General features: G+C 43.8%; 1 protein-coding gene across 3 annotated transcripts in view; it reads right to left on the bottom strand.

The window, feature by feature from the left end:
- Positions 1-11,472, bottom strand: part of SLC16A5 (solute carrier family 16 member 5) — a 32,979-nt gene extending 21,507 nt beyond the window's left edge. The window contains exons 1-3 of one of the 3 annotated variants that reach the window (XM_061616124.1): positions 11,159-11,472; positions 8,306-8,559; positions 781-924 (exon numbers count right to left, since the gene is read on the bottom strand). In XM_061616124.1, coding sequence (XP_061472108.1) covers positions 781-924; positions 8,306-8,525 — 364 coding nt within the window. In that variant the 5' untranslated portion in view covers positions 8,526-8,559; positions 11,159-11,472. Of the gene's footprint in view, positions 1-780; positions 925-7,972; positions 8,079-8,305; positions 8,560-10,801; positions 10,973-11,158 lie in introns of those variants that run through there. The other 2 variants (XM_061616125.1, XM_061616126.1) reach the window with 2 other exon arrangements.
- Positions 11,473-14,086: the final 2,614 nt, after the last annotated feature.

Raw genomic sequence — 14,086 nt, 5'->3', positions numbered from 1 at the left:
TGCTTTATGCTAATTCATTTGTGCATATAGATCCAAGAGACCTTTCCAAGTGTCTTACTGCACTCTATCACCTACTAAGATCTCTTTGCTTACCTGCTGAAATCTGAAATAGCATCCAACCCATAATTAATGCAGACCAGTATTATTATCTTATATAGCAGGTAGAAGGGATGGGTTTGTACTGGCTTGCCTAAAGCAGTCTAGCGAGATAAGATATGAACCAAGATCACAGTCCGTACACTTAGCCACTATGCTGTATCATCTTACACCACTTGCTGCTTGGATTCACATGATATAGGAGGAGAAACTGAGCCAGTTCACATGTAACACTAAGACAAACTATGGCTTAGCAAGAATGTGCAAGCCTGTAGGTTCCAGGAGAGAAGATTGCAGCCACTGCACCCATTCTCTGATCCTGCTGCTGCCGTGTTACCCAAGGCTAAGCCATCATTTGCCTTAGTGTTATGTCCAATCTGTCACTCCAGACAAACCACGAGGTGTGACCAAGGTTAGCTCTTGGTTTACCACTCGACTGAGACAGATAAACCATGAGCCCAGGTTCGGACGTAACACCAAGCTAAAGCATGGTTTAGCTCCAGGTAGCATGGCAGCAACAGGACCAGAGGAAGAATGCAGTGGCCACTATCTTCTGTCCAGGAACCTACACATTTGCTCATTTGTGCTAAGCCATGTTTTGAACTTTTAATGTGAACTGGGCAACTGTGTGAAACAAAACCAGAATGAAGCTCATACATACTGGCCCACTTTGACTATACTCACCAGTGATGAACCCAGCTGTTATGTAAAGATGGCTAATAGACTTGGAGAAAGCACTGGCAACCATGCCCACCCCACTGAGAAGGCCTCCTAACATCACCGTGGTCCTGCAGCCGAATCGTTCCACCAAAATGCTGCAAAGAGGCCCTAGAAAGTAAACATGAATATCAGAGCAGGAACTTCAGATGTGTAAGAAGTACTGTGGCTGGAACAGACAAAATATTAAGCCATGTGCCCCTGCCATGTAATAGTAGTTGTCAGCCACATAACTCAAGACTATGTTATGTAAAAACAACATTTGAAAGGGCAAGAAGATAATCCTGCCTCATTTTTTGAAGCTTCATTTTCAGAATATCAGCAACAGCAAATACTTGTGTCTACCTGCTAGTAAGTATATGCAGGAGGTCTACTCCAAGGTTAAAAAAATATGAGGATGGGGGGGAGGAGATAATGTGGATGCCATTTTGCATATAAACCATTCAGAAGACAAGCAAATATCATGAGAGTAAGAATCAGCAGCATTTACAGTGAGGGCAAGAGAGAACATGTGAACACAGCCTCAGGACATACAGTGTCGTGAACAAAGTGCTGGATTTCAGCATGGGAGATATAAGGAATAAGAAATAGATATGTTTGTAAATGAATATGAGCTCCTGGGATGGAGCTGGAGAGTAATCTGAATAAATACAGTTGTTTGGCAAGAGCTAAACAAACAAATGCAAAATATGCTCCTTAATTAGAAACAGGAAGGTTAGGTTAGGGTCTGTGAGCTGTCCTAAAGAAATTATTAGTAATGGGCACAATTGGATTACAAACTACCTGGACACATAATATCCACACTTGCATATTTAAGATACCATAGCTTTTTTTGGTTAACAGTGCCCCTCTAGTAATAGGAGTTTCTCCATAAGGAAGCAGTTTTAACTATATTCAGTTTTCCCTCAGGACATTTTTTTTCTCGCATGTTCTCTCAGGTCCACAGGAGGCAAACAGGAAGTGGGGTTTGCCCTTTTCATGTCTTTCTGAAATGGAAATGGACTGCCTTCAAGTCAATTCCGACTTATGGCGACCCTATGAATAGGGTTCTTATGGTAAGCTGTATTCAGAGGTGGTTTACCATTGCCTTCCTCTGAGGCTGAGAGGCAGTGACTGGCCCAAGGTCACCCAGTGAGCTTCATGGCTCTGTGGGGATTCGAACCCTAGTCTCCCAGGTCGTAGTCCAGCACCTTAACCACTACACCACACTGACTCTCGCATGTCTCTCTAAGTAGCTTAAATTACTAAATTTATGTGACCTTCCTCTGTGTTCTTGGTTTTTGTAAAGGTGACTATTTCTGAGGAAATAAATTTTGTTCCCAATCAAATTCTTCCCACCCACCCCGACATTCATTTGAAAAGTTTTATTTTTTCTTTTACTTTTATTTCTTGCCAAAGGCTATTTTCTGAAGCCAATAAGTTTCATTTGCATTTGGCCATTGCAAATGAACTCCCTCTCACATCACGGAGCTTTACAGGCTGCCCCTCTCCAACACACTAAGCAGCAGCACAATAGATGAGTGCCAACATATGAATGAAAACTTGGCTCAGGATTCCCCCTTATATAGATGAGCTCTGTGCACATTCATGCATGTAGGGTACCTCATTGTCCAGGGAGGCTATGGCTGGCAGGTACAATCCTGGTTTTACTCTCGTCATGTGAGGTGAAGGGGTTATCTGAATATTCCTGTGCCGCTTCTTTGGACTCCCTCAGCTTCACCAGACAAAGCTGCAATTTCGGTAGCATCTCTGTGGTTGCATAGATGAGATTGCAGGTTTTATCTCTGCTTTAAGATCTCCAATTTTTGCAGGCACACAAACTCACTGTCTGGCTGGCTGTTGACTTTGCTCTCAGGCTGCTAACTTTTGATTTAGACAATTCTGGTACCTGGGTGGGGCTCTGATGCACAATTGATTCTTGAGATCCAAACGGTAGACTAAAAGAATCATGGTCTGAAAGCTCTAATAAGATCTGCAGAGGGTGATGTCAGTTACCTTTGAGTATGACCTGGGAGACCTGGGTTCGAACCTCACACAGCCATGAAGCTCACTTGGTGACCTTGTCCAGTCACTGCCTCTCAGCCTCAGAGGAAGGCAATGGTAAACCACCTCTGAATACCGCTTACCATGAAAACCCTATTCATAGGGTCGCCATAAGTCAGAATCGACTTGAAGGCAGTCCATTTCCATTTTGTCTTCCTCTTGTGTTATAATTGTGTGAACAGAAAGTGGAAACATGGTCTGTGACTGGAAAGATCTTAGGGCCTCTCCAGATTTTATTATTATTATTATTATGCAGGTGTATTCTGCTACATGTCATTGACACAATAATAGTACATTAGTAGTAGATTTATACTGGACCATCCACACATCATTCTGCTTTATTAAATTGTTCTGTGACATTTCCCCAGTATTGCATTATTGCAGTCAAGTAGAACACTCTTACGCTATAATGCAGCAGAAGTGGGACAAAACAATACACAGGAACATTTGTGGCACAAAAAGATACAGTAGGGCCCCACTTATACGGCGGGTTCTGTTCTGGACCCCCGCCATAAAGCGGAAATCGCCGCAAAGCAGAACCCCATTGACTTTAATGGGGCGCATCATGCAAAAATGACATGAAAATGCCGCAAAAGCGGCTTTAAAAGAGGGGAGGAAAGCCACCGCATTAGCGGAACGCCGGGAAGCGGAGCGCCGGGAAGCGGGGCCCTACTGTACAGTGTTTCAGCAGGAGGTTACGTGGCATGCACTGATTGGAAACAAAGTACTATGTCCAACCCAAAACATTTGCTGGCACAAACTATACTGAAGGCGGGATCATGTAAAACCTCCCCAGTACCCTTGAGCACATATCATCATGAATGCATCATAAAAAGGACATTTGGTGGGGCCCTTAGGGTTATCAAGGGCCCTTTGACAGAGCTCCTGTACCTTTAACAGAAGGTTGTCACGCACCATAAATTCTGCCAGGCAGAAAGTGGCAACCTTAAAAGACAAGGAAGAGATCTCAGACTTGCTGCTAGTCATATATAGTACTGGAGTAGATGGGCCATCACCACCTCTTCATAAAGATGTTTTCACCATTAATTCTTACCTAATACCTGGATGAAGTAAGAATCGAAAATTGGCACAAGCCCTAAAGTTTAGGGTTGCTATCTCGCCTGGCTGTTCCTGAACCTAGAGGTTTGATATGAAAAAATTTCCAAATTATGGGTGCCTCCAGACTCTCAGTATTTTGTAGGAGGGATTCAAGTGTATACTGGAACTTGAGGTATACACAATTAAAGTGGATTAAAGGGCTTGATCGCCCTAGTGCAACAAATCCACTTTAAAAAAATAAGTGGACTTTTTGCAGGTTGGAAAGCAATGAGAACATGTGTTGAAAAGTGTGGGATGAAAGAATGACAAATGGGAAGCCAATAAACACCCAGCAAGCAAATTAGAATACATGCTCATTATCCTATAACCACCCCACATCAAATCATAATGACAACGCAATAAAGCTTGCTTAATCTTATCTTCATGTAAGCCTTGTGCAAGCAAGTCAGGATGAATTAAGTAAGTTGTCTGGAGGAGCCCTGTTTTTTATGAAACAGAGCTAAACTTGGCCACCTGCATATCAAAGCTCTGTAAAGGAGAAGGTCTGCTCACCCCCACCAATCTATATGGCCTCCTATATACCAGTGTGTAGTTTTTCCCTCATCAGGCTGCTGGTTCAGCTGAGGGGCCTCAATCGGGACAAATCAAACACCAGCCTGTTTCTTCCTGTGTGGCCTTTGAATCTACATGGCAGTGAATTTCCTAACTCAGGCATTCCCAGCACGGGTGTGCATGAAGTATAAGGTTCAACCCAAGGTGGCACCCCTCTCCTTTCCCCTAGTCCCATGCTGTTTACATAGCAAGCATAGGACAGATACACCCACAGACAAAAAATAATTAAAATTAGTCAGTACAAGGAAGGGTGAATGTTCAGGGGATGGGTGGATTGGTTTCAACTCTCACCTGAACTGATTTTTCTTTTAAAAAATGCAGATTTATAGAATAAAAAAACTATTTGATGTATTGGGAGGTTAGGCTAGGAGATAGTGACTGATCCAAGGTCACCTATTATGTGTTATAATGGCAAAGTGAAGAGTTGAGCGCTGGTCTTCCTGGTCCTATGGGCTGAAAGGTATCTCAAGTCTAGCTTCCCTACATGTGGAGGCACAGGATGGAACGGGAAAAGAGGTTTGTAAAATGAGAGGAAATGTGGTCCAGTTGATAGTGCTGGCCTCGGCTTGGAATGGGAAACCTGGGTGCGAAGTCTCTGGGCTGAATTCACTGGGTGGAGACTCTCCAAGACTCAGGCTGCAATCCAAACCCTGGCTGGGCAGCAGTGGGGCTCCTATTGCATCTTCAGCATCCCTACTCAGGAGGGCCAGGTGGATGGCAGTAGGGGCAGGGATCCTGCTGGCAGCACTTCCACCCACATGTTCAGCAGGCAGAACAGGGAGTTCTGCCCCAGTGGAGTGATGTTAGCAGGGCTGGGTGGAGAGACACCTCTGCTCAATCCAAGCTAGCCCAATGCAAAGAGGTGTAGATGGCAGTGCCCATCTTGCGTTTGCAAAGTGGGATTTACAGTGAGTTGTTCCTGACTGCTGAGCTAAAGACAAATAAAAGAATGATTATAATGTACTTGGCACATCTTTTGAATATTCTCATTGTTAATTCCCCGTTAATTCAGTGTTAGCATAATAAATGGGCACTGGATTTGGCATAACTCTCTGTTCTGCCCACTGAATGGGCAGGCTGAAGTGCATGGCAACTTGGGGAAAGCCCTAAAATAGGGGGTTCCAGGGGTAGAAGGGCTAATCTGGCCCCACTAGCATCACATGACAACATTGGGTCCAATCTGCTGCATCAGGCCCAAGATCCAGACCAGTGCAGCAAATTGCATGCCTCTCTGTCTTCCACCCCAGCTGGGGTGATCAGTAGGGCTGTAGGTAAGTAGTGGCCCTGTTACTCTGTTAAGTTCAGCTACTACCCAGATGGGATTTGGACCACAGCCTAACATAGGTTTGTCAACTGACCAGAATAAAACTGCCCTGGCCTGCTTCTGTGACTTCAATGGAAATATGATATATGGGAAGTACCAGGAATGCTGGTACTGGTCACCTGCAGATTTCAAAATACTCTCTGTTAAAGGCACAGGAGCAAACCAGTCCTTTTTTCTGGCTCATTGACAACTCTAGATTAACACAAAGCCAGAACAGACTTTCTTATACAACATTAATCTTTTATCCAGTTAAAAGCTCGACGTTGTACAAGAAAAAGAAGTCTATTCTGCTAAATATTCACTTTCTAGGCAACTCTGGAAACTGATTGGGATGTAGGACTTCCAACTATTTTTCCTGGCAGGGCTCTGTGCTAGCTGCTAGGTGTTAAAGACACAGCATCCTTGTCAGAAAAAAAAGTTGGCAATCCTAATCAAATTATACTTTGGAGAAATCCAAGTGTTTTCCCCCTGCTCAGCTCAATATTATCCTATTATATGATTAATCACCGTGACTGCTTAAAGCTGTCTTCCACCTAATCACTAGTTTATGTAAACCTCCTAGTCATGTGGACTATCAGAGTGTATATACAGAACAGGCTGAATTTACCCTGGGTGCAGCAACTACAGATAAACATGGCTAGGTAGCCTAAAAGTCCTTCTAGGGTTTTTTTTCTGGGCAAGGTTGTTCTGATTAAAGCAGGAATTAGTTACATTAATCTCTCATTTCCCTGTGATATCACTTCATTGCTCATTTATGATCATCCTCCTTTGCCTGAGGTGTAAAATAGATAGTAGCGAAAGGCACTTATTAGTACCTGACCTGAAGGAACACTAAGGTAATGACATTCTCAGGTGTACAAGACATGCTGTTGCAGTTATAAGGAGTCTTTTGAAGAGAGGTGAGGTATATTGCTAAAACCATGTCGTGCCTGGATCTTATCTGTTAACCATGATATAATTCCATTTATCCCATTGGTTGGGCCAAAGCCTCAAAAACATTTTAATAATCAGCTGTGTGGCTTAACAGAAAGACTTTTTACATGGAGTCTCTAGAACACAGAGCCATCCAATGAAGCTGAACGTTGGGAAGATTCGGGACATATATTTCTTCACACAGTGGATAAACTATTAAATTAACTCCCTCAGGATGTAATAACGGCCACCAGCTTGGGTGGTTTTAAAAGAGGATTTGATACATTTCATGGAGGATAAAGCTATGTTCTGCCTTCACTGTCAGAGGCAAAGGTCTCTGAATATCAGTTGCCGGGAATCACAAGTGGGGAGAATGCTAATGCACTCAGGATCTGTTTGTGGGCTTCCCAAAGGCATCTGGATGGCTATTGTGAGAAAACTAGATGATCTAGCAGGGCTGTTTGTATGTTTCCATAAAGCATTTGGCATGCCATCCTTGCAGTTGAATGGATAAAAGGAGCTGAAACAGACAAGCCTGTGCAGAGCAGAGAAAGCTGCAGAGATTATAAATTGTGTTGCCGCATATATTCTGGCAGGGCCACTGCCCCTTTAAGAGCTACAATTTCCTAATTACAACCCTTCCCCCTGCTCCTCATTCTTACTGAATTTTGTCATCTGTTTCTCCGTTGCATTAATTTTAAAACATCGGTGCTCATCTGGTGCAATTGTTTTAAATCACTGGTGCTCAGTCAGCTCTGCAGTTATACAATACATTCAGGCAACATGAGATTTTGCTTTGCCATCTGCTAATTCAACAATTCACCAGTTCTGTCCAGTAGCCAAAGATCATTTCTGTAACGTCCTTTTAGTATGTAGGGTGAGGTACCCACCAACCTGACCTTAATATCACTATTGGCCACTACACAAGATATGTAAAACAAAGATTTTTGTTCATCTGGTGTAGAACTGTCGTTCTCTGCCTCCTAGCCCATCCTAACTCCAAAAAAGGAGCAATCCCTGCAGGAAGCAGCAGTATGCACTGGCGTGTTCAGGAAATATTTTTGACAGGCTACCAGGTGGTGGACTGAGACAAGGTGGTTAAGGAGGAAGTGATGTCAAGGCCAGGAGGTGGTCTGAAGAGGACAAAATTCCACTAGTAGATTTCCTTAGTACAAGGTTATTCTTAAAATATGCTGACTGGTCACCTACCCGCCGCTCTCTGAATCTTTGAGAAGGACTGCAGCTCGGTAACAGAACACATGCTTTGCATTCAGAAGGTTCCTAGTTCAAGCCCAGGGCTGGAAAAGACACCTGTCTGAAACAGTGGAGAGCTGCTGTCAGTTAGCGTGTAGATATTACCAAGCAAGATGGACCACAGACTGACTGGATACAAGGCTGTTTCTTATGTTTTGAATAAGGAAGCTAACGGTAGTCAAATGACATCTTGTAGATAGTTTTGTTGCTTGATGGTTTACTGTGAGTTGCACTTCCCCTCGGGTGCCTTTTGAGAAGATAAGTTGATAAGTAAAAGCAAACACTCACCCCCTGCATGTAGCACAGCTGTCATGATGGAGGGAAACCATGATGTCTCACTGTTGCTAGCCTGGAAATCATACTGCAGATCCTTGAAGAAGACCCCAATGCAGGAAGGAAAACCCAGCGTTAGGCCTTGAACCAGCACTGTGGCTATTAAGACCACCCATGCCCATCCTCGATCCTGGACTTGGACGATCCTAGAGGCTGCCTCTTCTTCCTGGACCATTTTCCTTTGGAGCTTTTATTTTTCCTGAGCAAGCCTTATTAGAGGAAAACAAACAAATGAGAGCGAGGCAACAGCTGGTTCAGTTCAAAGATGACCAAAAAAAGAAGCTGCTGAAAAACACTCAATGTTGGAAGAAGAATGACCTGTGCTTCTCTAGAGAGCTTCTTAGTACTGTTCACAAGCTTCTGGAGTTACCAGCCTGCTTGGGAAAGAGCTGTCACCCCCTTTTATTTTGCAAGATTATAAATGCCTCTAGGTATAATATTAGACACACCTCCAGTGAGGAAAGAGCTAGCATTACTCAGCACTGGCCTCTTGCTAGTGTTCCCTTTCACCTGCTTACGGTCAATGGAGTCCCCTTGCTGCCTTGATCTAATGTCATAAAATTCTTGTGCCAACAGGAGAAGGCAATGCCATTAAATGTCAATTGTAGTGTAAAGTATATATAGCTCTGCTGAAAACTGAGTTGTAATGAGTGCTCTTGCACAGGCTTTTGTCTCAGTTGCCATATTTGCCCTTGAGTAGAATGGAAAGTACTAGATAGCTGTCTTTAACTTTCAAGTGGCAAAAAATATTCCAGGCCACTGCACACATTGGAACATCGGAAGATGACGTATACTGAGTCGTAACATTGACTCAGCTCAATACTGTCTGAACTGACGGGTAGCGGTTGTCCAGGGTTTCAGGCAGGGGTTTCTCCCAACATGTCCCAAAGCTGCCAGGCAATTGCAACAGACCTTCCCCTGTATGTTTCTATTCCCTGACCCACACAAACTAGCCAGTGTGGGTTTCTCACATGTATTTAGGGGAGCATGTACTGGGAGCAGTCTATTTTCCAACCCCTGAAATGCCACCAGAGATGGCAGTCATGCAAAGGTCCGTAGCTGAACTTCTTGATCCAGAAGAGATTTACGTTAGTAAAAACTGTGAGGTCCTTAAGCATTTTCGGGTTAGAAGTGGGAAGTTAAAATGATGCCACATCCCTGCCTCCCAGTCTGGACTGGAAGTTAATTTTTAATGCTACATAAATAAATTGAAGGCCAGAAGATGGTCACCCTCTATAGATTCTGCTGCCTGAAATGCCTGTTTCATGTTGTTTCATAGTAACACTGGTGCTGAACAAAGAACAGTGTGACCTCCCTGGAACTGCACTCCAGCTAGCTCCCAAGGCAGGGGCAGGAAAGCAGCTGAGGGTGCTATAAAGGCTGTTTTGAGCCTGAATGCCAGATCACATTTTTCCCTTGCTTTGCTGCAAAAAACTGGTTGGAGCACACATGCTCCTGGCCGTATCAAGACAGATATTTGTGCCCATCAATTGGCTCCTCTTGTGCAGTCTACCAGTAACGCAAGCTAGTAGTTACTCCTGCCCATTGACAGGGCAGGTTACAGGAGGATCAAAGCAATCCATTTCACTACCACAACCACACTTAATGGGTTACTGACCCTAAGTAGTTGCTCCACTTTTTAAAGAACCATACTTTATTTTGATATTAAATTTTATTTATATTTAATGTTTAAATACTATAGGGCTGCATGCACATGCACGCACACACAAATGTATGTCTTATGATATGTAAGATATAGCACAAGATGAATTATACATGCACCTATTTTTCAGGGAAGACAGATCCTTCAGACTGTTCCTAAAAGGTATCTTCCATGGCAATATGGGTATATTTAGCCTTCCTGCTCTACAGCTGTATATGTCTTACAACTGGTACTTAACATTTACATAGAAGTGTTCAAAGTGCTGATGTGTAGTAAAAATCTCAGGAATCTGTACAACAACCCTTTAAGAGAGTCCAGTGTTCTTATCCCCATACTGCAGATGAGAGACAGACTTGAATGTGGCTTGCCTAAAGCTACCTAATGAATTAAAGGCTAAGGCAAGATTTGAACCCAGGTTCACAGTTCTGGCTGTTAGCCAGTACTCGGTACACTACACAGCCTCTCTCAAGTCATAAGCATGTAACAGCTGTCTCTTTTTTCAAAAACCCAAGATGGGAACTTTAGAACATTTTGTTCAACCAAATGTGGTTCTTGGAGCTAGTTTTGTGACTGCCTGCCTTCGGTCCATGTGTGATCATAAAATATCTATCCAGCCAAGCACTGCATTTGTAGTATGAGAAAGAGACATAGGAGAGGTGGGTTTGTTTTGACACCCCACCGTTTTGGGGAGCAGCAGCGGCAATTTTGAAACAGAGCTTTGTTCTCAGGGCTTACCCCGAGAACCTCCTTGTCTTAATGACCCTGAGACGATTTATTTAAACTCTTACCTCTGGTGTGTCGACTGGGACGGGAGTGTTTAGGTTTCAGGCCAGGTGTCAGCCTATTTCTCCCAATGGAGGGAGCAGGAAGGTGGTGATATTTTCCCTCTCTTTTGAAAACAGGAAATCAGGTACAAGCACCACCGAACGAGCGTCCTTTGACGATGAAGCGAATCCCTAATGCACCTTAGGCATTGGTACATCCCCACCCCTACTTTCACACTGATCACCCTCCCGCCTCAACTCGGGATTGTGAAGGATCCCCGTAGGAAGTGAACGGCAATGGGTGGGATCTGAATTTAAGATACCCCCCCCCTTCTCAAAGTGATCTTGATCCGGTCTCCCAGCCGATCGACCTCTTCCTACCTGTTCACACCGGCCAGGCGGGGCTGCTAGTTCCGAGGGGAGCCCCGTGGCACCTTCTTTTCGCTCTCCCCCGCTCCTCTTCCTAGAAGGGCCGCCCGGGCTTCTTATTCTGTTTGCCGCGGCTGCTGCTTACGGAGGAGGAGGAGACTCGATGGCGGAGAGCCAAGAGCGTCGTTCACTGCGAGAGGAGCCCGGCGCGGGTTGAGGTCAAGCGAGGAGTCGGGGGGTGGCTCTTTAGGGTGGCTTGTATTCGTGTAAACCGGGTAGCGTGTGGGGTTAGATCATCCCAGATGATTACGCAGCCAGGAGCAAGGATAGCGTGTATCGAAACTGATTGGAATCTGGGCAAGGTTGCTTGCTTTTATAGTGGTTTATAGATCTGGTGTCTTGTACAGATCTGTTTTTATAAGAGGTACTGCCAAAACGGCTGTACTCTCGCTGGGATATTCGAATATGAAGTCCCATAAGACTCCCCCACCCCATTCTATGTTTGAACTATGTAAAACTTACATCAGAATATCAAAATCAGGCGTTATATATCATTATAATGGCTAGGATTCTGTATGCAAAGTCATGGAAAAGTAATTGGAAACCCTAACGAAACAGATCTTGGCAGAAAATTATGGAAATGGAAAAGGACTGCCTTCAAGTTGATCCCGACTTATGGCTACCCTATGAATAGGGTTTCATGGTAAGAGGTATTGCTTTACCATTGCCTCCCTCTGAGGCTAGTCCTCCCCAGCTGGCTAGGGCCTGCTCAGCTTGACACAGCTGCACAAGCCAGCCCCTTCCTTGTCCGCAACTGCCAGCTGGGGGGCAACTGGGCTCCTTGGGCCTATGCAGCTTGCCCACGGCTGCACAGGTGGCAGGGCATGTAACCCCTGAGCCACTCACTGTGGGGTGATCTTTAGCTGGCCCTTGACACCCAGGAAACACGAGCAGGAATTTGAACTCACAGACTCTGGACTCCCAGCAAGAAAAAGAAATGTTAGAGGAGCTATTGGTAAATGGTGTCTAGGAACTCAGTATGTAAAGAGAGAACTAAGAATTTCAGGGCAAGGTGTAGTTTTTATGTATTTATACGTTTTCTGTATTTATAAATGGAATGTTTAGGCAATCATTTCTTAAAATACTACAGCCTTATCTACTTGGTTATTTAGTAATATAATCCATCCTAAGATTTTTAGTACTCAATATATTAAATCTAATAATTAATTATTGAATGTATTGTAATTTATTGTAATAAGCTTATGAAATAAAGTATTTTTTAATTTTTTTAAAATATGTTTTTAGCGTTATTTCAGTGTCCTTGATTACACTGAGGTGGTAAATCTGTGCTTGTCTCATTTCAGGCTGCCGGCGGAGGTCACACACATATTTGTTACAAGCTTATCCCACCCTTCCTGCAATGAGCTCAGGCAGTTACCCCTCATTTTATCCTCACAACAACCCTGCAATGTAGGTCAGGTCTAAGATCACTCAGTGAAATGCATAACTGAGCAGAAGTTTGAACTCGGATCTCCATAGCCGTAGCCCAATTCTTCTATACCATACTGGGTGATGGAATGGTACTCCATGCCAAACAAAACTTTCTCTGTACATGGAAAACTGGCATGTCAGGATTCTAAGCTTGCCTTTTTCCAGGCCTTACATATTCTGTTGTGCAAGGATTTTGTGTATGCATGCAGTTGAACAACCCTAACTTTAAATGGTACAGCCCAGAAATAGATTATTTGCAGGAAGGGATTCTGCGGAACTGAGACAAATAGTGGTAACGAGAGAGGAAGTTCTAGGCTTAAGGGACAATATAAAAACTGACAAATCACCAGGCCCGGATGGCATCCACCCGAGAGTTCTCAAAGAACTCAAATGTGAAACTGCTGATCTGCTAACTAAAATATGTAACTTGTCCCTCGGGTCCTCCTCCATGCCTGAGGACTGGAAAGTGGCAAATGTAACGGCAATATTCAGAAAGGGATCCAGAGGGGATCCCAGAAATTACAGGCAAGTTAGCTTAACTTCTGTCCCTGGAAAACTGGTAGAAAGTATTATTAAAGATAGATTAACTAAACACATAGAAGAACAAGCCTTGCTGAAGCAGAGCCAGCATGGCTTCTGCAAGGGAAAGTCCTGTCTCAGTAACCTATTAGAATTCTTTGAGAGTGTCAACAAGCATATAGATAAAGGTAATCCAGTGGACATAGTGTACTTAGACTTTCAAAAAGCGTTTGACAAGGTACCTCACCAAAGACTTCTGAGGAAGCTTAGCAGTCATGGAATAAGAGGAGAGGTCCTCCTGTGGATAAGGAATTGGTTAAGAAGCAGAAAGCAGAGAGTAGGAATAAACGGACAGTTCTCCCAGTGGAGGGCTGTAGAAAGTGGAGTCCCTCAAGGATCGGTATTGGGACCTGTACTTTTCAACTTGTTCGTTAATGACCTAGAATTAGGACTGAGCAGTGAAGTGGCCAAGTTTGCTGACGACACTAAATTATTCAGGGTTGTTAAAACAAAAAGCGATTGCGAAGAGCTCCAAAAAGACCTCTCCAAACTGAGTGAATGGGCAGAAAAATGGCAAATGCAATTCAATATAAACAAGTGTAAAATTATGCATATTGGAGCAAAAAATCTTAATTTCACATATACGCTCATGGGGTCTGAACTGGCAGTGACCAACCAGGAGAGAGACCTCGGGGTTGTAGTGGACATAACGATGAAAATGTCGACCCAGTGTACGGCAGCTGTGAAAAAGGCAAATTCCATGCTAGGGATAATTAGGAAAGGTATTGAAAATAAAACAGCCGATACCATAATGCCGTTGTATAAATCTATGGTGCGGCCGCATTTGGAATACTGTGTACAGTTCTGGTTGCCTCATCTCAAAAAGGATATTATAGAGTTGGAAAAGGTTCAGAAGAGGGCAACCAGAAT

This window comes from Rhineura floridana, chromosome 3 (assembly GCF_030035675.1).
Source record: "Rhineura floridana isolate rRhiFlo1 chromosome 3, rRhiFlo1.hap2, whole genome shotgun sequence".
Lineage (NCBI taxonomy): Eukaryota > Metazoa > Chordata > Lepidosauria > Squamata > Rhineuridae > Rhineura > Rhineura floridana.
Note: the sequence above shows the minus strand (reverse complement) of the source record. Positions and strands in the feature narration are given on the sequence as shown.